Source organism: Myripristis murdjan, chromosome 15, assembly GCF_902150065.1.
Source record: "Myripristis murdjan chromosome 15, fMyrMur1.1, whole genome shotgun sequence".
Classification (NCBI taxonomy): domain Eukaryota; kingdom Metazoa; phylum Chordata; class Actinopteri; order Holocentriformes; family Holocentridae; genus Myripristis; species Myripristis murdjan.
Window position 1 is genome coordinate 6,590,475 of NC_043994.1, and position 24,234 is coordinate 6,614,708.

The 24,234-nt window shown below is 40.9% G+C and overlaps 1 protein-coding gene across 7 annotated transcripts in view; it reads right to left on the minus strand.

Annotated features, from left to right (window-relative positions):
• Positions 1–24,026, minus strand: part of LOC115372224 (mitogen-activated protein kinase kinase kinase kinase 3-like) — a 56,010-nt gene extending 31,984 nt beyond the window's left edge. For all 7 annotated transcript variants that reach the window (XM_030069925.1, XM_030069924.1, XM_030069927.1 and 4 more), the window contains exons 1-11: positions 23,804–24,026; positions 4,685–4,742; positions 4,109–4,199; positions 3,872–3,936; positions 3,674–3,729; positions 3,458–3,505; positions 3,017–3,059; positions 2,748–2,820; positions 2,153–2,284; positions 822–884; positions 510–591 (exon numbers count right to left, since the gene is read on the minus strand). In XM_030069925.1, the coding sequence (XP_029925785.1) occupies positions 510–591; positions 822–884; positions 2,153–2,284; positions 2,748–2,820; positions 3,017–3,059; positions 3,458–3,505; positions 3,674–3,729; positions 3,872–3,936; positions 4,109–4,199; positions 4,685–4,742; positions 23,804–23,902 (810 nt within the window). In that variant the 5' untranslated portion in view covers positions 23,903–24,026. The remainder of the gene's footprint in view (positions 1–509; positions 592–821; positions 885–2,152; positions 2,285–2,747; positions 2,821–3,016; positions 3,060–3,457; positions 3,506–3,673; positions 3,730–3,871; positions 3,937–4,108; positions 4,200–4,684; positions 4,743–23,803) is intronic.
• Between the last annotated feature and the right edge of the window lie 208 nt (positions 24,027–24,234).

Here is a 24,234-nt window from a genome sequence, read left to right on the forward strand (position 1 = left end):
GTTAAACATCTCTCATCTTATGAGAAAAACTTTTATACACAGTAAATGTAAAGATGTGTCTCTTACTCACTGAACCACAGAACTATGGAAGTGTACTGAACAAAAAAAAAAAAAAAACAGATAAATAATTTACTGCATCTTATTTCGAGAAAGAAAGTAGCCTGTTATGCTGTCCATATTGATTTACATACATGGTTATATTTAGCCGTTTAAACTTTAACCGCGTTTGAAAACGGTAGCACTTAATACCATTTTGACATTAATGTGATACTAATAGACTCATTGCATCATTAATTATTTAGCTCGATGTGGAAATAGCCAATTAGGTAGTGTGCATCTGTAAATGGATAGATGTGTCAGATCACCCTGTTTAGAGGAGGAATTTTCTCTTGGTTTCAAAGCTGTTGGAGCTGTTTCTGGTGTCACTTCATGCTGGTTTGAAGCCTTTTCACCAAAAAAATGTGCGGGGGAAACACTGATGTGGTGTTACATAAAGCTTTCCTGCTCACCTGCAGCAGTTTCTCAGCTGTGGGCCTCTTCTTTGGGTTCTTGGTCAGGGAAAGTTTGACAAAGTGGTGGAAGTTATTTGTCCTGACATACAAAAAAATAGAGAGGTAAAAATAAAGAGAGAGGTTAAAGAAGAATTTGTTAGACCTTGACACAAGTGAGACACAGATTACACTAAGTAGCATGTATCTCCATATTAGGAAGGTGTACACTTTAGTACATGCTCTGCATACCAATGTAGCTCACTGACTAGACACTGAAAAAAGCAGAGTGAGAGACACAGAAAGACATCAACAGATAATGTGAAGTCTTACCATTTGACTTTATCTTTCAACTTGGGAGGCTGGAAATTACTCTTTGTCATCAAGAACAGAGCCCTGCGAGGAGAAGGACAAGGAATAAACACTGGTATAAAAGTCTCTGGCACACCAAGTAATGAGACAGACAAGGTCAAAGCAGCAGTGCTAGCTTTTCAAACCCATTTCTCTCTTTAATGTAATGCTTTCTATAGGCATAGTGTGTGTTTGAACCTGTTTACATAATACAGTTAGTGCTTTTTTACTTTAGACAATCTGTGCTGAAAGCTCTTAACATTGTATAGTATGTGTTGAACACTTTGCAGAAAAGAAGTTGCCAATTGCTGCCAATTTTTTGGCAGCTCAAATGAACTTGATCTTTGGTCATTTGAAATGTAGCCTAGGGCAAGACATTCACATCAGACAGCACATGCCGGGACACACATTACATTCATATTGATTTGTAACCCACTTAGCACTGTGCATACCATTTGTATAGAGATTTGTATGGAGATGGGCCCAGCTTTAGCTCTTTTTAGGGGAACGGTCCTTAAAAGTGTTAGTTAATAGCTAATAAGGCCCTTATAAGGTCCTTTCTAAGATTCTTGACATAATAAGTGTTAGTAAGACTGTTTAGGTGTATTAATAATAACATAATAAACACATTTATTTTAGATTAAAAGACATTTAAAAGCACTATGCCTTTGCAGGTCACACAGCTGGAATGTGCACTACATGTGGTCAAAAGTAAACATAGTTAACAATTAATAAGTTGCCTAAAGGACTGTTTACAGTTACTGAATCTAAAGTGAGAACAATGCTTATTAAGGTTAATAAATCCTTTTTTATGCACTTATTAAAAGTTAACTATGCTTTTCGCAGCTTCCACATCTGGAATGAGCACAGCATGTGGTCAAGGCTAAGCACAGTCAAACCTAACATTTCTCTAACCGTAACTTAGTGGTTGGTTTTGCTGCCTAAACCTAACATGACATATCACTCTAAGCCTGGTGTGTCTCAGTGTCAGGTTGCCCTTGGCGTCGGTATCAGACGCAACGGGATATAAAAGCATCAGCATTTGAGGGTCTTCAGGGTCCTCCCTTCGATCGACCTTCATTTTTGCAGACTGCACCTATAAAAGCAGTCCCACGGCTCAAGTGCAGATATTATAGTTTCCTGACAAGCTCTTCAGATCACTTTAATGGGGTTTACTTTATTAGATGGAAGCACTGTGCTGCTTATGCTGTTTAATTGTGGGTTGTTCACTTTAAGTGCATGCCTTCTTATATATGCAGTACATAATACAGAGTACATCAAGCACCAAGCACATAACACAAGCTCTCCTCTACCTCATGGGGTGCAAGTCGAACATGGGTGGCTGTAGTTCTGCCAGCTCTATTGCAGTGATGCCAACAGCCCAGATATCACAGAGCTGGTTGTAACCTCCTTTCCTTTCCACTGCTGCTACCTCTGGAGCCATCCTATAGAGAGAGAGAGAGAGAGGGGCAGGAAACGGGCAGAAAAAGAGAAGGAAGAAGAGAAAATTGAGTGTAATTAAACAGTTGTCACATGCAACAAAGAGCACTTGAATTTTCCCCGGTGTCAAACTCCACGACATTTCCATGACTCCCAACAACTACGTGGGAGCGGCTCCATGACCTGGTTTGTTAATGTTTCTCTAAAGGGATTAACAGTCTGGCTTCCACAACAGTTGGCCAGCAGACCACAATCTAATGCAACAAATGTGTGAAACAAGTTGGAAAACACAATCTGGTGTATTCCTGTGCAGTGGCCCATTTGTAAAATTCCATGATATTGCCTTATGTCTGTAGGGAATTTGTCAAATACCCAGACTCTTGCATGCAGTAAGAAAGTAAGATGTCTACTTTAGCTCTACCTGCATACACAATGAAGGAGCAGAGAAAGAAAGCTAGGCCTACTCACCAGTATGGGGTGCCAATGAAAGACTTCCTTTTGGCTAGAGTCGCTGTGATCTGGGCTGACACACCAAAGTCAGCTGGGGAGAGAGAGAGGAGGAAAGAACAGAAGAGGCAAGAATGGGAATAATAGAGGGGAAGGAGATTGAGAGAGGCAAAGAGGGAGAGAAAGAAAAAAGAATGAGAAAAAAAAAAAAGCAGAGCAAGTGAGTGAATGAGGCCATTCGGATTCACTCTTTTGTATGTGACTGCAGAGGCCCTGCGTGTTCCCCTCACCTAGTTTAACATAGCCGTTGTCTGTCAGGAGGATGTTGGCTCCCTGTCAAAAACAAACATGCCATGCATCAGTATACAGCTCAATACATTCCATTCAAGCCAGTCCAAATTAATTTATAAGACGCATTTAGCTGGGCAAGTTGGTCACAAAGTGCTTTGCCATTCATGTTCGGCTAAATCACCGCAACCCACAGCTATGAATTAATGACCATTTTCCAGACAAATGCCTTCAGCTGACTCGCCTTAACAATTTGGGGAGTCATTTTAATCTTCAGATGTTCCTGATACTTTGCTCTTTCAGTGTATATGTTATATACACAGGACAGCACACACTGTACACTATACACTCTAACTGAAGGGTGACTTCAAAAGGGCTTGATTGTATTTATGTCCCTGCCACAAAATGACACGACATTCTCGATATTGCATTTCCTGGCTCACCTTGATGTCTCTGTGCATTTTGCCTTTGTTGTGTAGATAGTATAAACCCTGAAAGTGGAATCACGTGGGGATTAGTGGCACTCAGCAACAAAAGGAGGAAAAACATCTCATGAGAACTTGGCAGGGAATTGAAAAACAATGAAAAAAAAAATGAAAGTCACAATGTACATCTATGGAAATGCTGACATCATTTTGTTCTACTTGTTTCCGAGTTACCTGCAGGGTCTCCCGTGACATGTAGGCTATCTGTGACTCTGACAACGGTCCAGTTACTGCAGGAATGAAAGAGGGAGAAGGAGAGGTTAAGAAGAAAGGTACAAACTTTGAGGAAGATTTAAAGAAATAAACAGTCAAGTTCAAGCCTTCCATGCATTTATGTATGCTTAGGTGTGTTGAAGTGTGTGTTTGTCTTACCATGATAGATGTCCTGCAGAGAGCCTCCTCCACAGTACTCCATACTGATCCATAACTTGTCTCTCCTGCAGACACACACACCAAGAATACAGTGTCAAGACACAATGACATGATCTCTCTCTGTTATTCTCTCCCGTCTCTCTCAAATGATATGCATGGAGAAACTCCCACCTCACTCTTTTTGTACACAAACACACACACACACACACACACACACACAAACACACACACTCTTACCGGAGATAGCTGCCAAAATAGGCTACGATGTTGGAGTGTTTACAGTCCTTCATCATTATAATCTCCTGCTGGACAACAGCAAAATCCTCACCTGTGGAACACACACATCAGTATTACGGTGGTAAGCAGGTAGCATATATACTTGTTCAGTGGACTGCACTCGGTGAATTTTATTTATTGCTTCACACGTCTGTCTGTGTAAGCTGGTGATTTAACATGCAAGGCAAGCAGTGTGCAGCACGATGGCACAGACTTTTTTCCAAACTTCCCAAGTGCTTCTTGTGTTTTTCCATACTCTAATGGAGTAATGGAAGACAGAAAACAGCAGAAAGGAAAGAGGAAAAAAATGCAGACAGGGTGAAGCGGAGCTTGTCAGAAAGATGCAGCGAGTGGAACCGAGAGGGAAGAAAGAAAGAGGGAGGGTGGAAAGAAGTGAGAGAGAGTGAAGGAAAGGTGAACAGAGTTTGTAGAAGGGAAAGAAAACAGTGGGAAAAAGATGGTGGGAGAACCAGAGGCAGGGACCGAGGATGAAAAGATAAAGGAATGGAAAGAAAGAAAATAGTTGAGGGCGCTCACCAGGTTCCAGTTTGATGACTTTGATAGCAGCCAGCTCTCCTGTGTTAACATTACGAGCCTGAAGAGAGGGGGAGAGAGAGAGAGAGAGAATTACTGTAGAGTCTTTACCACACACACCTCAGATAATTACTGTTATCTTCTGTTTTAGCAGTGTTGTTCATGCAAACTGTGCTGAACTGAGAGAGAGACAAAGAGAGAAGCTCGCTATGTTACCATCCAACTGTCAAGAAAAGTTCACACAATGCAGGGCTCTAGACTGCAACCAATTTGGCTGCATATGCGACTAAACATTGCTTCAGTGCTACTAACAAAATAAATGGATCACACTGGTGCGACCCGACTCTCGCTGGTTATTATTTAAACTGTAAAACCATAATTTGGTTAAATGGCTGATTGGTTTTCTGTATATCATCTTATTATCCTGTTATGAATTACATATCAACATCATTTGTCTCTCAGCTTCTCCATCCCTTCCCTTGAACTAGTAACTACGACTCAATCGCAGGTAGCTAGCTAACTAACATTAGCACATGCATCAACAACTCGTAAATAGTGTCCATGAAGGGTACATTAATATGATTTTACTACAAAAACGCCACACATCCTACAGCTATGATGCCTGTGTTAGAGAAACAAGAGATTTCATCTGACCCAGTGCAACAGCTAAAGCCAGCTAAGATGCCCAAGAAGACCTACACCTTTTGCCTCGAGTGGCTTAAAGAATTTAGCTGGCGACAGTGTGCTAAACATATGTACTGGGTTTATTGAAAATAGGGTGGGCCATGTTTTGCAGGGAACTAAGAATTTGCTTCGGTGGCTACACAGTTTAACACAAGACCCTTGAACTTCATGGCAAAAGCTAGAGACACACAACGCAGGAAGATATGCATCACCAGCAGAGTTGTGCCATGATGGCCCGTTATCCTGAAAACAAATGCCTAATGCTCCAAAGGCCCACTGCTTCAAAAATGCAAACAAAATACATGCTGAGTTTTGCATCCCTACAGAGAAATGTGGATGCTTAGTCAGCATATGCAAATTACTAATGAAGGCTTCTCAAAAATCTCACATGTACATATCTTATGAAAGCACCAGTAGTCATTCCTCAATATAGAGGTATTTGGTCAAAATATCATATTTCATTTTGTCCATATCGTCCAGCCCTAACCCTAACCTGGGAAGCCCCTGCCCAAATTTAACCGAATCTACAGCGTGGGCATTTTTCAGACTACTGGGGTTTTGGAACAATAGGCGTTTAACAGGCATTTTTTGGACTGTTGCGGTTTCAGAATGATGGGCTTTTGGACCAAAGGGCAGTCCCCGGTAGAGCTGCCCCCCTGACTGCATACAGTATTGCATAGTCTGTAATGCTGATAAAAATCCATTGAACCTTATTATTACAACAACAGTTCTTGTATATACATTGATTCCATAGCAAATATGTCCACAAAAGGTCAGATGCAATGACTCAGTTCTGCCGTGCAGCAAGAAAATGTTTGGTGCAACCACATGATGTGCTAGTGCCACTGAGTGAACAACACAGCAGCACCTGTGAAATATTGGTCTACAACTCTGCAATGTCACCAAAATTAATTGCAAATTAGGTGTGTTTTACTGCTGTCACTTGAAACCCAAAGTCAAAGATACAGAAATATTATGAATAAAGGATTGGAGCAATTAGTTTTTACAAAATAATTAAATATAACATATTGTCCACAGTACAAATGCCTGTGTTGGCCTGTTTTTCTGGCCATGCTGAGCCCACTGAGTCTGTACACAGTCGGTGTGCCTCTCAGTCTTCTGAGAGAGTGTTACTGGAAATGCAGCATTGCCAGTTCCAAGCCCCGTTCACTCTGCCTTTAGCAAACCATCAATTTGCCGGCTTGCACCCTCTCGCACACAATCACCACTGCTTTTGTTGCTAAGCAGCACAAGACACGCACAAGTGTTTTTTTTTTACACTGATCAGCTGTCTAAGATGGCGTTGACTTTCGAAGAAGGTTTGTGTGCCTTTTTCTAGTTTGTTTGAAAAGAAGCTAGGACTGGGTTCTGCAAACATTTTCTCAGGTTCCAGACTCCAGACCCTTGTTTGAACCGATTATTCCCTCAGGACCCTGATATGAGAAAATATTTTGGTTAAGTATTAAATTGCTTTACATGTCATACCTGAACACTCAGAAACAGATTCAAAGAGGTGAGATTAAAACAAAATGTCAATGTAATTACGACAACTAGTAACTACTACAATACATTTTTTTTTGTATAGTAACAATTTTTAGTGATCTGAAACCAACTCACAGTGTTTCCATGAATAAAACAAATATTCCCTCAAGGTTTTGTTAATTCATTTTATTTATTTCTTTATTTCTTTTTTTCCGAAAAGGGCTAAAAACCACCAGCAAAAGCTACGAATGTGTGAAACAACTTACAAAACATATTCTGGTAAATCCATTTAAAATGACACATTTGTAAAATTCCCTGCTATTCCCTGCTATTTCCTGACTTTCCAACTTCCCGGAGCTGGAATGCACTTCTAAATTCCATGGCATTCCATAAATTCCATGACGAATGTGAACGCTGCCTTAGCCTATCTGTTGTTTCTGTTCAGCTTTGCTTCTTCACAATATTATAACTTGTTCACAACTTCACAACAAATGCTCGAGTGGAAACTCAGCTGCTATGAGAGAAAGATGGAGAAGAATGTGCGGGCTTCTACAGCAAATTGAGCCAGTTTTTCCTGTATTCCTGAAAAGCTGACATTTGGGGGGAATTTGCAGGACAGAGGCTGATTTCTATAAATAGTGAGCTGTATTTACATTTAGCAGCAGGGCTGGTGGGCTGGGAGAAGAATTATATATGAAATGTACATGAATAAAAGATGGTCTTTCAGAGGAGAGATGAATTGCTGGCTTCTCTCACTCAGAGTGTGGAAGAGAGTGAGAGAGAGAAAGAATGTGCCAGGAAAAGTGAGAATGTGTGTGTGTGTGTGTGTGTGTGTGTGTGTGTGTGTGTGTGTGTGTCACTCTGACTCTGGATCTGACGGACAGCGAGTGGTGGCTGTGGTATAAGCAAAAAATATGACATTCAAATTTGGCCTTTTATCAAAAATAAATGCTTTTTGAGAGTGTAAAAATTCAACACCAAGAGCAGCATAAGATTAAGAGACCAGGTTAGGGCTGAGAGATTAATCTAATTTATTTTCTATTAGGATTGTGGCTTCTGATCATTATGTAAACAAGACAATCGAGATAAAACGATTTCACAGTGACACTCTCGTTTTGTCTTGTGCTGTGAATCCAGCGCCCCCTTTTCCTTTGCAGAGGTGTGCTTTTGCCCCTCCCTAAAACCCCAAATTCACCCTCAGCCAGGCTGTGGCACGTTTATGTTTAAGTTCAAGGAAATCAACTGTTGAAAAGACATTTCAAGTTCAGTAAATGAATGATGTCTGCAAAGTCAATGAGTAATGATGTTAAATAATTGCAACCTCAATATTGACCAAAATAACCATTATTTTGATTTTGATGGAACAGCCCTAAGCAAGGTCACTTGCAGAGGGACTTTTTCTATACCTTCTAATTCTATGGTTTCACTCTTTGTAGCCTCCACTGAGAGACAGACAGAGACAGAAACACCTCCATCTGCCCTGATCCTGGCTTCTGTTTCACCAGCATATATATCCAACATTAGGTGAGGGTTTGTTCACTTCCCTGGGAAGCTGTCACATAATGAAGGTTAAAAGCTTTTATTCTGGCTCCACTTTTCACTTTCAAATCTATGACAAGGAACTGGACCTTTGGTGCCTGAACTCCATTCCAGTTCATTTCAATCACATCAGGAGATTCTGTTTCAAATTTAAAAGCTGAAAGACGTTTTGCCAACAAAAAGACTCTTATATCCTCAGCCATGGAGAAAATGTTAAGAATGAAAGCTCTCCAGGTCTCCGCATAGCCACACTGCATACTGTAATTCCCCTTGGCAGTATGAATTACAAAACCTACATGAATGCACAAACAAACTCACACAGTGCAGTCTTAAAGAAGCAATAACAGATTTATATAGCACCATATAAGCAGGTTTCTACACTTATTTGCAAATCTTATTCCAAAACATATCCATGATTTTTCCATAACTAGATACCATATTTCCATGACTATATTTCTATAGTGTAACGAGTGAAAAAGATAAGTAGTCATAAGCGTGAAAACGGGGTGGAATCACAAAATTATTAAATACATCTCATAGCAAGTGTCACGTCTCTTGTCTCTGACAGGCTGGTTTCCTAGAGGGCAATGCGAGACTTGATTTCAAGGCATTAACAGAAGTAATTGCTCTATTTCATAACTTTTCCCAAATTTAGGGTTTCATCATTTTCCAAAATATTCCCAGTCCTGGAAAATACTTTTTAAAATCCCATAACTTTTCCAGGACTTCCATGACTGCAGAAACCCTGTTTAAGTGCTGTCACATAAAAAGAATACATTCCAGTATAAGAAAGGACATTGACCTTATTCACACAGAGGCCATTTTTAACAGTCAAAGTGGGAAACCTGCCACTGAGGACTCACATATATGGCCTTTAAAATTGGTATTTTTTCCAACACATTAACTGAGAACTTACATATACACTAGCTAGTTCACTTGTTGGTTACTGGGCAAATGGGCCAAATATATTAGGCTAAAATGTGACGTTATAGCCCTAGATTCTTAAGATCACTTGGTATCTAGTATTTCTCAGTTTAAACCTGTGAAGTGCTAAATCTTATAATATACAGATATAATAATGTACTTGCCCTTCAGTTTGCCACCTTTTTCAAAACGACTGCCAAGCGCATAAGGTCCACTAAATCATAACACTATTAATCTGCAACACGCTCATGAAAATAAAGGCCCATTTTGCTCCATGACAATAGAGACTCAACCAATAGGTGGTTAATGAGAGCTTTTACAAATGCTGTTCTAAGCCTTCTGGTATCTGGTAGCTGTTTCTTGGGTAAAATATTTGAGGATTAACTAGTGGAACAATACATATGGCAGTCATTAGTAATATTAAAGCTACTAAAAATAAGTCTAGGGTTGACAAGAAGACAGAGTTTGTTAGTTGGATTTCTTCAGAAGAGGAGTGAGACAGAGAGAAGGAACGACAACCCAAACCAAAACAAGGCTATGGTGGGAGGGAGGAGTGACAAAGAGAGGCAAAGAGGAGGGAGGAGAGATGAGGAGAAGATGAGAAGAGTGGAGAGACAGTGTGTCTTCAGTCAGCAGACAAACCAGAGATGAGTCATAACACACAGTACCAGTGTTGGTGGCAACAGCACAGAGCCTGACTGGACTTGACTGGCGGTCTGTTGTGACTGACTGGCTGACTGACAGGTTAAATGCATGTGGACTGGTGGTAAGCGCGAGCATCCTGTAACTGTAAGGGTAGCAGGTTTGATTCCCAGTAACCCCGAGTGTCCGCCATGCTGAAATGTCAATGAGCAAAACACAGAATTCTTGCTTGTGAGCTGATTCCCTGACTTCACTGTAGAGGCACACACACAAAAATACACTACTTTACACCTCAAGGATCTGAAGATGAATGAAAAAACAACACAGGTGATCGACAATGCACATAGATTGGGTTAGCTGGCGAGTGAAAACTTAAAGGTGAACTATGTGTAAGTGATGATGCTTTGAAGTAGCCTGAACTGAAAAAAACAAACAAGCATAGGATTTATCAGTAAGTCAGGCCAACAGTGAGAACTATATCAACTCAACCACCAAATTGTGTGCTTATTCCACATTTTCAGATAGTTGAATCCTCACATCAATCAATCCTTGTTAATTCTGAATGATTTACAGTACCTTACCTAACTAAGCTCCACTGTTCAACACCCCCTACATATGATGCAGCCTCACTCTCAGCACAACCAGAAATGTTTGGGCCAACCAATGTGATTCTAAAAGCGCACTGTTCCTAATTTTATCGAAATCCAATCAACGGTTTTTGAGATATAGCCTAGAGCACAATTGAGCATACACAGGAACAAAAATGTGCCAACCCCTAAGGCTGATTGGTTTAATTTAAAAACCGCCTGATCGTGTGTGATGATCAAACAAACAAGCAGACAGAGGGAGATGCATAGACTGATTTTTGACCTAGGGGAGGGCAAAAGCATATAGATTCACATCGTACTATCGACCCCACTAATGACCACCAACAGGTGATACCATCGCCGGGGGGAGGGTGGGGGAGGTGTGACCTTCATACTCTCTCATTAGAAGAAGGTTGGACCACACGGTGTTGTGTTCATTAAACACAGTGTTTGATGACTGATGATTGACTGCACCATTGGTTTCAACCAGATACACTGCTATCACTGTAGATAAGGACGGTTAATTATTTCACAATCCAAAATAGACCATGATATGAAAATATAAACACAGCCTATTTGTTGCTGTCACGTATGTACGCACTGCGGTCTGTCTCCAATAGAAATGGCAGGCGTTTGGCAGTGGGATAATAATCTTAATTAACTCAGGAACTGTTGCTCTACAATGTGCATTAAAGGAATTTTTCCCCTGCGTAACCGTCATGACTGAAAAGTATACACATTGCTGATAGAATCCATTGATCGCCAATGTCCAATAACATCATCGATTGTACCATCCCTTCTTTGAGCTACTTCCTGTTGTTGTTTTAAATGGTGAAAATCTCATAACTTAAGTTTAATGCACTGTTATGACAACAAAGTCAATATGTATGAGTGTGCCAACTTAAAGGCCCAATGCTGTCCACTTTTCCAGGGTTTTATTTTAACTGTTGATATCCTTAGCCAGATGTATTTGTGGTTTTGAGTACCTGTGGTCTGCTAAATATAGTTTCACAGCTCCTCTCTCTTGCCTTTCTCCCAGAGCTCTGGAAGCACGGTTTGTTTAGCCAATCAGAAGAGAGAATCAGCTCCTCTTCACTGATTGGCTGGCTGTTTTCTGAGTGACGTATGGTCGGGCTAATCACAGGCAAGTTAACGGCTATAACGTTATCAACGTCAATCATCATTAGCCTCCTTGCATCCGTCTATGGTGCAACATTGTTTCTTTTCAACATGTGGCTAACTTGCTACCTTGTTACCTGGGGAGTGGAGGCGGGCTGGCTAGTTTAAGTGGGCGGAGTCGCCTTATGTGTGACATCACAGAAAGGAGGAAGTGCTGTCTGCTCGTCTTAGAGGGAGAGTTTCAAAGAACAGGCTGTGTGCATTTCTCCATTTATCACAGGTTTAATGCACGGGATAGTATTTATGTGGCCCCGAGACCTTCCCTATCACGAAAAAACAACTGAAATTGCATTTTTCATGCCATGGGGCCTTTAATGGCTGAAAGGTAATGTAAATGTTCTCACAGAACAGTGACAACACTACAACACTGCACAGCTGATTGTCTGACCTACTGAATGAGTACTTACTGATGCTGAAACAGAGGAACAGGAAAAGTCAGATCAAGACGACAGATTATATGCTGCACTGCAAGTACTGTAAAGAATTCCTAAAGTGACAAATGTAAGATGTAAGATATGGTTCCTTGTCAAAGTCACTTATGTGTGAGTATGTAAGAATTGTTTCTGTGCAGTGTGATGTCAAATAACCAGCAGCCCCATGTGGGTTTAAACCGCACAGCAATGGAGAGGCTTACGTGTGTGTGTGTGTGTGTGTATGTGTGTCATATACTCAGCATATGGAAAGCTCATGACATGACAAGCCTTGCAATGGTAGCAATCCATGCTCATAACCCACAATGCTCCTCTGCTTGAGCTGTGGACATGCAGCTGGATATGAAACTAAACAGGAATGCAACTTGTCAGGATTTCCAGGATTCTATTTTTTCCCCACCATAGAGCTTCTATTAATTACTGCTTAGTGATAATTTTTTTCTTTCTGTGGGTTGGTAAATGGTAAATTTGACATAACCACAACAGCCACTGATCAGTCTGATTTTGTGGCTGCATACTATAAATGCAATTAGTCCATCACTGTTTGCATCTTATATCATTTAACATTTAGACTCTTTTCAATCACATAAGATATTATAAATGACATTACAGCTGTCCTGGGCATGATTTATATGTAAACATAGACCAGTCTTCTCAATTTAAATGTCAAATTGGGGCTGCAAAGCATCCTGCTGTGTTGCATGATTCCCAGGTGCTGAAGTCTAAAAGGTTTTGAAAACAGGTATCACTTGTGAACAAATGATCTTAAGTGTTTTAACAGTGGAATGTCAATATTCCACAGTTATTCATGCAATCACAAGTAACAAAACCATGATTAGCCAGCCCTTACTACACTGCTGAAATTAACTTGTGAATATGGTCAGGAATGTGAAAAAAATGAATAACTGGTAGTGAAACCAATCTCACATTACAAAGGAATGGGAATCAAAAAAACGTCCATATCCTAAAATGACCTCTACTCCGCTCAACAACAACAAAAAAAAAAACACCACATAAACGGCTCTTTTATCCTGTTTGCTTCCCTCCACTTTTCTTATTGTGTCATATGTTTAACCAGGCAAACTTGCCTGCTGAATTTTCCACTGCAATTCCTATCTCATGCTCACTTGGCATATCTCTGTCTCTTGACATTTCTCAACCCTTATTTGAGCAGACACGCTGACTAATAGCACATTCTCATCTGCAGTATTGGCCTGGGGGTGTGAAGGTGGGGGGGTAGCTGCAGCAGAAGGGAGAGTTACACACTCAAACACACAAACACATGCGGGAGCTGGCCAGTACAACCAGTTTTCTGCTGCTGGTCACTGAACAGTTGAGCTGCGGTAGTTGGTGGTAAAGGGCCTTGCTTGAGGCAGCCATCTGAACACCAGGTAGCTATGCATTCACCCTGCAAAGATATTCCCAGGCGATTTGAGGTTTCCAACAAGCAACCTTCTAATCATGAGCATGTTTCTCTATGCTAACACATTCAGCTGTAACATCAGCTCCTCATGCTTGTCATCACTTCACAATTAATGGCTCCTGACTTGTTGCCTCATCACTTTCATTACTGTGCATTCCCCAATTTGCATATGCACCATGTGCAAATAAATGAGCATCCTGTCCATGTCTCCGATGCTAACTTGAGGTAATAAAGAGTTAAAGTCAACGAGCCTGATGAGAATTTTGATCGTTACAAACTTCTACAGAGGTAAGTTTCGGCTCTCTGATTGGTCCAATGGCTAGACTCTTAGTGCCATTTACTACAGTTTGTGGTAACCAAGACGCTAGTTGATTTTTGTCTTTTCATCTAGCTTATGCTTATACATATTTTGAAATCAAATTTATTTAAGCACTTTATTTGGATTGGTCATTGTTAATATTCAACATGGTTCACTTCTTATCAGGTTGAGTTTCATGACTCAGTCAGTGTGGACACTTAATTTCACATGAAACTGTCCAATGTAAATACTCAATGTAGTATCATAGATAATGATTAAGTTTTAACTTAGTATCAGCTCTGTATCAGTGATGGTTGAATATAGCTTTGGACAGTCCAAAGAAAGTGTTCCAGATATCCAATCAAAACGCGTGTGGTGGTAAAAGTGTGTTCTTAACTGTGTCTACGTACCTGGATGCTGACACTGAATGCCCTCAGATGATAGCTACTATTATAATTTTACTGCTTACAAAAATTCTGAGTTTGTCTTCGACCTAGAGCTGGACAAAAAATAAAATCTGGATTTTCTTCCAAACTTTTCACTGTTAACGATTTTTACCTCGATTTTTCTTGTTTTTCACAAAGTGTAACTACTATCTGATGGGAATTTTAGCTGGCATGATCATGTGACTGGTGATTCACACATGAAATTCTGGTGATGCATTTTCTGTGTAAATGAATGAATTGAATCTTAATTTAACGACCCAGTTGTTTCCATCAATTTACAACATATATCTAAACTGATCAAATTAATCAAATTATCACTCATCAATACTTCTAGGTCAGATGATTACACCGGTCAAATTACTTTGCTTGCATTTGAAGAGTGTCATCTATGCAAGTGGTTCCCAAAATGGGATATGGGGATAACAGGAGTTCCTTGAGGGGATGTCCAGAGAAAGAAGAAAAAAACAAAAGGATATTTCACCAGAAATTATCCCAATTGGAAATATATATAAATGACTACCTTCTTATCAAATGGGTGTAATGGGGGTCTGGGTATAATGTTTGTCTATTCAGGGATTGCTGACATGAAAATGCTTGTGAATCCAGGGCCTATGCAACCCTGCCTGGCAGCTGTTTTTAATAAGGCCTCCAAGATTGCCACATAAGGTAGGACAAGTTGGGTCTTGATAGCTGTAGCTTGGTTAGTACAGACACACAGCCCAGGCAGGAGAACAGGTGAGGTGAAAAGCTGCATGCAGTGAAGTGATTTTAACAAGTGCACCTGTTTTTTTTTTCTTTTTTTTTTTTTTTTTTAAACATACACTTACTCAAGCAAACACCAATAAATGGACTCACACACACTTGCATTTGCACACTCTGCTTCAGTTGCAAAAGTCTAAGGACCAGTTCACTAGTTCACAATACAAAGCCTTCCACACACTGAAAAAAATATCCATTTGACTAGCCATTTACTCCTGTATTCAACATTAAATCTTTATTTTCTTAAAGCAATGGTCAGGCTCTGCCAGTTGTAATGTAACAGCATTTGTTTCCAGTGTTAATTTTAACAGCCAATTTTTATTTAGTTTTAGCCTTTTGAATAAAATGTATTTTAGCTGTAGTCAAATTTCAGTCATTTGATTTTTTTTTTTTTTTAAGTCTGTTTTTGGTTGATAAAAAAGTCAGTGGTTTATTTGACGAAAAAAAAATCTAATTCTACTGAATCATTTTTCACATTTTCCTTTATAAATTCTTCATTAAATTATGTTAGTCACTTTTATTGATAGATTTATCTGCATGCCTCATTATAGCTTTTTGGATCTAGCTTTTGTTCTTATATTGCACTCAGTATGAAAGGAAGGTTTGCTCAAATATTTCTTTCCTTCCAAACTGAGGTCAGGAGTTTTGTTTTCATTTGTCTATTTGTGGCGTTTTTGTCTCTTTTTTTATTTGTTGACACAACTGTCATTATATTTCATCATAGTTTTTATTTACTTTGACATAGATTTCATTTAGTTTTTGTCCTAGAAAAAATACTGTTGATGAATATTTTGAGTCAACAAAAAGAACACGTTAATGATTTGTCACAATGGACATTTCTGCTCAGCCTCCTGCAGTAACCAAACTGTATTCCAAACATTCTTCACACAGATACAAGAATCATGAGGTAGGATTGGATAAGTGTATTAACTTCTGTTAAGGTTGAAGGTTGAAGATTCTGTGCTCATGTTTAGGTTAGCATGCAGTAAAGCTTCGAAAATGTCCTAATAGAGTTATTGCAAATGATATTTAATGAGATGGATATGATTCCCTCTTCCTCCACAGCCATATTTAGTGCTGGCCTGTGAACTCACATACCACACACTTCACACACTCCTGCTACACTGACCCACCCTGACAATCTGTGCGTGTGTGTGTGTGTGTGTGTGTGTGTGTGTGTGTGTGTGTGTAAGGGAGAAGAAATCATCTGGGTTTTCTGCTCATTCATGCAGAACACACACACTGTTAAGTTTTCTTTGGCTTCCTCAGGTTTGCAGGACTTCCTCCCGCTCTATATAGTGTGCTTTGCTTGTACGCACACACAAACACACATACACACACACACACACACACACACACACACACACATAGTTCTGTGCTGCAGCATGCTGCCTGTACCAGCCAGCTGACCAGCAGCGTATCCTGAAGTTTGACAGAAACCCTACCATGCTGCACCTGAGTGCAAAAGTAAACAATTCACATTTAAGTATATTTTACACTTTAGACATTTAGCTGACAGCGAGTGAGTTATACACACACACACACACACACACACACACACACACACACACACACACACACACACACACACACACGTTATAGTACAGTGAAATCCATGCCTCTCAAACAACCACAAAGCCTCCACAACAAATACAACACATAGGCCTGTCTTCAATAAACCTGTAAATCAATTTCAACCTTTATTCTATTATTCAGCTGTGGCCTGACTTGAGCACTCCTGACTATAGCACATGGGCACACAAATCTCAAAATAGGATTTGACACTGGGACTACACTGGCTCCAAAATTTACTCAACTAATTCAACAACAGACTTGCACTCTAGCAGGGTTATGAAGACTGAGATGCTCCAACAAGCCTCAGTGAAAATCTCAATGCAATCAAAATCTTACACTACTGATTAAAAAAAAGTTTTCAGTGTTTGTTACAGCCTGGTTATTCAAATTATGGATTGGTATGTAGCAGCAATTGATCTAAACCAATCCTGCTGGGGCTCCATGAGTTCTGAGCAGCATCTTAATTTTACTAGGCTACCCTTCAGCTGAAACTTGGAGTACTGTCATGAAACTGTCTCAACGCCAAATTAATTCAATGCTGAAATAACAACTGCTCAACACCTCCACCAAATCAGCACTTCAAGCTGAAATTCCACTTTAAAGTCCCTGTAGAGCGTGTACACATGCACATGCATGTGCACTGGAATGATTTCAATAAGGAGGACTGGAATAGCAAGAGGCTGCGGCCCGTTTGTGTTTGCTACTGCTTATTTCCTTCCCTCCCTCACTACCACTTCTCTCCTACCTGGAAGTAAGTCGAGGGAAGCAAGCAAAGGAAGGGAGGAAAGGAAGTGGGAGAAGGAAGCATAAGTGAACAGAATCAGGACCATTGAGAAAACAAGAGCAGAAGAGGAAACAAGATAGTCAACATCAATTAATGTTGAATGTTAATGTTAAATAAGAGTAGTGCTTGAATTTCTCCTTTATTCAATGTTATAAAGACTCTTGCCTAAACATTGTCCAAATGTGTGTCTCATTAGCTGGTGGTCAATTGATTTTCCACTGACATGGACGTCAGCTGATTAGAACTGGGTATGGTGCTCAAATGGGGCTCCCCCTCAGTTTCCTTGCTCAAAAGTCCTAGAAAGAGAGTCTGAAGCTGCCTCATTTGTTTCATAAAGTTTCGGGACAGCCTGCAAGATGGCAACATCAGAATTAGAAGGCCAAGTAGCAGGCATTTTAAGGGTAACGGGACTCACCCAGAGTGTTAGTCTGACTGCAGCAGTAAGCCTCAAACAACTAAAAACATGGCAACGGCATCAAACAGTCCACCAGGTCTTCAACTGACTCCCGGTGCACCTAAACTGGTTGATAAACTGGTGCCAAGAGCCAAATATGGAACTATTTCGCTTGCAGAGCTGACAAAGATGGACACCCAGCTGGCACCGGAGCCCTAGTGCAGAAGCTGCTGCAAAGCTGTCCAAATCAAGTGTGCTAACAGATTATCTAATGATTTTTTTCTCTGTTTACTGTGGTTTCTTGTATCACATTTTTAGATCTTGAATCATTTTTGGAACGTGAATTTGTTTTCACATCTACTGTGGGTGTGGATAAACTGAGTGTCCGCTGCAATGTTTTGCAAATAAGATGCTTAGTTCAAAGGTGAATTCAATTAATTTAAAAACTATTCACGAGAAGATCCTGATTGGCTGAAAACAGTGACTCCTCTAGTTCAAATGAGGTAAACCTGCTGAGTGGAATTAGTCTGGGAAAGAGGATGGATTTTGAACTGAAATAAAGTAGCCTAAATTTTTAAAATGTTTTCATTAAAGGTCTTTGACCACATGTAAGGACCCTAAAACTTGATAGTGGCATTTAAGTAAAAAATCTGGTATTATAACAACAGATCCAAATTGTATGTCACAATGCCTGAATACACAGTCAACGTAGAATGACAGATTAACTGTGTAGCTGCTGGTTTGTCTTGCTGTGTCCCTTTACAGTACATTCTCTTAGTCAGCACTCTGTAAATTTGCAATTTGTCTCTGCACCAGTGGCACAGAGACAAATTCCTGTACAGTATGTTTATTGTACTTGGCCAAAAGAAACCTGAGCACTGGGATTGAGACTAAATTTCCCGTTTTGGGTTTGAGGCCAAGATGGTTTAAGGAACCTCACTTTGCTTTGGAGGTTTTGTAAACGCAGGCTGAGGTCTGTATACCCCTTTAATGCGCAAACAACTGCAGGAACAGCCACAAAAACAGGATGGTTCTGGGCCACTTGCTTCAATTGTGGCTCTACAACCATCTGTGCATGTGACGACACAGTCATCTCAGTCTGCGCATGTATGTCTATGTGTGTATGCTCCCGCTTTTTGCTCTACCTTCTTCCTCTGCTGGAACAGTCTGAAACAATAGGACGGACACACACACACACACACACACACGCACGCACACACACACACACACAGACACACACAGACACACAGAGGAAGTGAGGACCACTGCATTCCAGGAGCGCAGCTGCCCAGCTGTGTCACACACAACAAGGTCTAGCCAGAGGAAATCGTTGCCACCACCACAGTTATCACACTGTTAACTAAACGAGGCAAACACACATACCCGCCAAGTGCGTGCACACACAATCATTTCCTACAGTTTCATTCATCGACTCATCGTCCCTCATATTTACACACTGTGTATTAAAGGAGATACAAGGCCACTGATCAATAGGTTAATCAGCAACTTTTCTTCTTTAAATATTCCCCGTGATAAGACCGCAGTTATAAGAGATGACGTATGCAAGAGTACTGTTTTCTTACACTTTTATTTCTGATGACTACACTCCATGAAATGTCGGATCTTTTTGGGATATCTGCCTGTCTCTGCTGGCAACAGGCTCAAAGATAAGTGAGGAGAAATAACTTTGTGATGGTAACAGGCATTATGTGAGACTGGGAGCATAGCCTGCCAGCTGACTGCACTCCATAAGCTCACAGATGGCTGGTGTGTTTCTACAACCCGCTGAGCTCTCTGCATTGATCTGTCACGTTGGCCGATCTCTGTTCCTAATGAAGGCGGTGCTGTCGGTCTCCACTTCCTCACACAGAAGCGCTGTCACCTTGAGAAAACAGGCAGTCATCCGAGGGAGAGTTGCTTCAGATCCTGTGTATTGGTAAATACCTCGGCTGCACCGTGCTATCTGAGGGTACAGAGAGTGAGGCCAGCCATTAATGCATAACTATAACCTCATATATTGGCTGATATTGTTTTGTTTTTTGACGAAAGCTTTCTCATGCGACATCACAAAGTGGGGTTCACACTGGAGAAAAGCCTACCCTCCTCCCTAACTGAGATGCAGCAGATTTACCCGGTTTGCCCAATTCAATTCTGATGGCGGCTTTGAACACTTCTTTGCCAACAGGAAGTGACAAACAGAACTATGTGAAACACAAACTGGCTTGTGAACAAAAACAAAGCTGGCCTCATCATTACATCCTTTGCCTCTCTTGTCCCTTTACTATTCTTAGGTATTAAAACATCACGATTGGCAATGAGGACAAAGTAAATGATTGCAATATCTTTGACAATGTCGTGATGATATTGTAGAGATGACTGCTGGTGCTTTCATAAGATATTTACACACAATAGATTTTTCATAAACAGTCATTAGTAATGTGGATATGATGACCAAGTAGGTAATTGTTCTATTATTTCCCAAGAGGAAAATACAACAGAACAACTACAACAATCTAATGAATTCCAAGAACTATGTGCCTTTACTGTAATGCAACTTTTAAAAGCGGGAGAGGACACTTATGCCATGTCAAAGTATAAGGATATCCAAAATCCCAGACTATACTCAGTCTCATACCATGATATCAATATACTGCCGAGCCTATTATCAGCCACTCAGTGTCATCCACCTCCAGTATAAAAGAGGTTCTTTCGCTTTATTTTCACTCAACAGCTTCAGGGATGCAAGTGTGCTATCTTTACAGTGAAACCTGCCTCACTTTGCTTTCGAGAGCTGCTGACCAACCTCAACGAGTTTCATTGGTCTGGCTTTCAGCTGAGCATTTTATTGTCACTGGATGGTCCAAATGCTTTATCACAGCCTTTTCCACCCTGACAAGAATGCAAATCCAGAGGGGAAAAAAAACACTGCATCCTTCAAATTATCTTGGCATGAAAATGGTCAGAATTATAGGTAATGAATATGTGCTCCCTCTGTCAATAGTCCTGATTCACAGGTACTTATCAAAAAAGAGGCAGGTGGAAACACAGGCTAGCAGAGTGCCATACTTGCGTGTTTCCTACTCGTACATTCCTATCCAAGCCACACAGTTTCAGATGGCAGATGAAGCGACTGTAAACACTGATGAGGTTGGCTGACGGGCATAGTGGTTAGACAGACAGCCCCATAACCAAGAAGCTGTAGGTCCGAGCTCCCCAGCAGCCATGTGTAGGCTACTGGGCGCAAAAGCCCTCTTTACATGCTTCTTTGCCACTCTAGATAACAACATGACATACATACTTGATTTTGTAGCTGGTGGGATATCAGTTTTGTCTCTATTTGCATATCAGGATTCATTTGTTATTGTAAAGCTGCCATACATTATCAGACCGTATGTCACCGCTCTATCCTTAGCTCTCATGAGCTGGAGAGACACTGACAGGCCTGTGTGTCTGCAACGAGGCAAGATATTACACTTAAATTAGAAACGAGCAAGATTAGTCGAAGTAGTGATACAACGCGGAAAACACAAGAAAGGGGAAGAGATAATGAGATAATGCGAGACAGGCAGGAAATTTGGGATCTACTTTTGGAATTAATAGCAGCTACGTGTCCGACTAAGCCTGAAATCTCTCACATCCCTGATCTTAGGATATTTATTTGGCCCTGTAATTACCACAAGGAGCCTGAAGGTTAACCAAACATCATCAAGTCCCGTTAAACTGTTTAATGAATTTCCAGTCCGCCAAATGCCTCTCCCCTCGCATTGCAGTGAAATTAAATTCCACAACAAAGTGACTGCTAACACACACACAACAACAACAACCTGGGAGCGGGGATGTGTAACTGGTATGGCCTGGCGCTTATTATAGAGGGTTTAGATAAAAATCAACAGGATAAAACCTAGAAGCATCCCCACTGCAAACATCTTTAATATTCTGAAAACCTCTATAATACTTCAGTTCTTGTGTACTACTCAGCTGTGAGTTTCCTGATTGTGCTGCACCTACAGCATTTCTTTCCATCCATATCACACGCTATTAAGTGGTGGTGGTGGGGGTTCAATTCACTTAAGAGTTACAATTTATTTTTCCTTTAAGATTTTTAGAACATTTTTTTTTTTTACTGAGTCGAGTTAGGCTCAATTTTGGTGAGGGAATAACTGGCATGGCAATTTTTGAAGGGATCCTTGGACCTCTAACCTCCAGCTCTCTGAATGAAAATGGGTTCTCTGGGCAGCCACAGCTCTCCCCTTTGCAGACATGCTCATCTTCTGCTAATCCCATGCAGTTTGGGCCACAAACCATGCAGTCCAAATGTGTTCTTTTGGCCTGTTGTAACATGGTGTATTTGTGCATACCAGGGCTTAAACAGTCTTGGAGTTGCATCAATTGGCTTTGACTGGAAGGCTGAGACTCTGGTGGATTCAATGAGCCCAATTTTATGAATGCATGATGATGTTAACTCCCATACCAACTATTTCACTGTAGTGAAACCATTTTTTTTTTAAATTGACATCACTGTATAAAAACTGTGTCCTTCAGGATAAAAACTGCTTAATGAAAACTGACATTCACCAACTAGAGAATAATTAAAAAAAAAAAAAAAAATCACAATAAATCAAAATATCAAATCACAATACATATTGACTCCGCACCCAAATAATGTGATAGTATTGAATCAGGAGATAAACATATCTTCCCATCCCTAATGTTATTACCACAAGATTTTCCAGGATACAGTTTTGCTAGTTACATGTGTGGCAGTCGTGCTCTGGTTATGTGTTGTATTATAGCAGTAGGCATTTCATGATGACTGTAGTTGTTGTTTTAAAGGGTTAGCCAATGTCACAATTGGGCAGGAATTCAGCTCCTGTCTTCCCAGGCTGGATGCGCCCTGCACAGGCCCTTGGCACACTGAGGACTAAAGATTAGCAGCTTCAACCCAACTAAATCACACAATAATCGCACTACTGGAAACTCACACTGCTTAGCTGCTGCGCAGATACCGCAACGTGTTGTTTGTCGCTGGATAACAACAATAAAAACAAAGGGATTGGAGCTGTATTGCTAATGTTGTTGTTGTGGTAGCCTGCGGAGCTGCGAGCGCTTTAGCCAGCAGAGCAAGTAGCTAGCTGTCGTCCCTGCCTGCCTCACTCTTTCTAAACAAACTTCAGCAAATTCTCCACAAGCTCTACAATATTACACCTTTCAGGGGAACCACTAATGTCTCAGTTACTGTATATGCCCATGTAACAAGTCACTGTCTGGTGTCGTTTTGTTACAGTGCTGCCACGAAACAGCTCCTGCCAGGTTAGCCGCTGACTGCTAACGTCAATGCGTCCGTTATCGGACAGCTAGCTTCATGTCTCCGTCAGTCGTTATTTATCTACTTATGCTACATACATTATCTCGTAGTCCCGGACAGTGTATGAGCTCTTGTAGTGCAAACACACCCGTCGTTTCTGAAGGCAAAATAAATTTAACGTCTGTTTTGGAGAAACTGGACAGGTTGATCCGCGTAAGCTAACAGTAACTTCAAGCTTGATAGTTAGGCTACTTATTTATTTCTCAGGCTCCTCCACCTTCTATTAGAGGGTGGTATATAGTCGTAAGGGTGTGCTCCAAACCAGGTGCCCACATTATCAATAAAGAGTTGAGGAAGGACGGCCAAAACAATAACAAACACAGTAGCTGTTGACAGTCTTGGCTGCGCGTCCGACAATGGAACCCAAACAGTGCCTTTTCTGCGCTGCGATCAAACGAAAAGGAACTGCCGGTCACATAAACAAACTACAGCTACACAATTGTGTGAATACTCTTAGCACTGTTTATCAGCGGCTAGTTGGCAGCTGTTCTGGCAAAATGGACGGGCTGACAGGACAGGAGACGGAAGGGCTGAAACCTCGCCACAGATAGCTAGCCAATTCCACTGTCCGATAATAGACGCCTCGCCGTTCCCACCGCTGCAGTTTTACCTTGTACACATCTCCGTATGTGCCGCTTCCTATCCTCTGGATCAGCTCGAAATCCTCCTGCGGATTCCGCCGGGACAGGTCGACACTGGAGTTCATCATTTGAACTGCCGTTTAGGGTCCCGGACGCGCTCGGTAGACGGACACCAATATGTGTGAAAACAAATGTTTAGGAAAAACATACGGCGTCAGAAAATCTCAGCCTCAACCCACTGTAGCTCCAACATGGCTTCCACTGCGCAAGGAGCATGCGCAGTGGCCATCATGGCGTACCCGCTCCATGGAGGCTGAGCGGAGGGAGGGAGCTGCTGGATACAGTGACGGTTCTCACTTATTTACATTCACAAAATAGAGGGGAAAATCTAGATAAAAGAAAATAAAATAAACTATAATAAAAAGCAATTTGTGGAAATTAAAAAAAGAAAACCCTAATC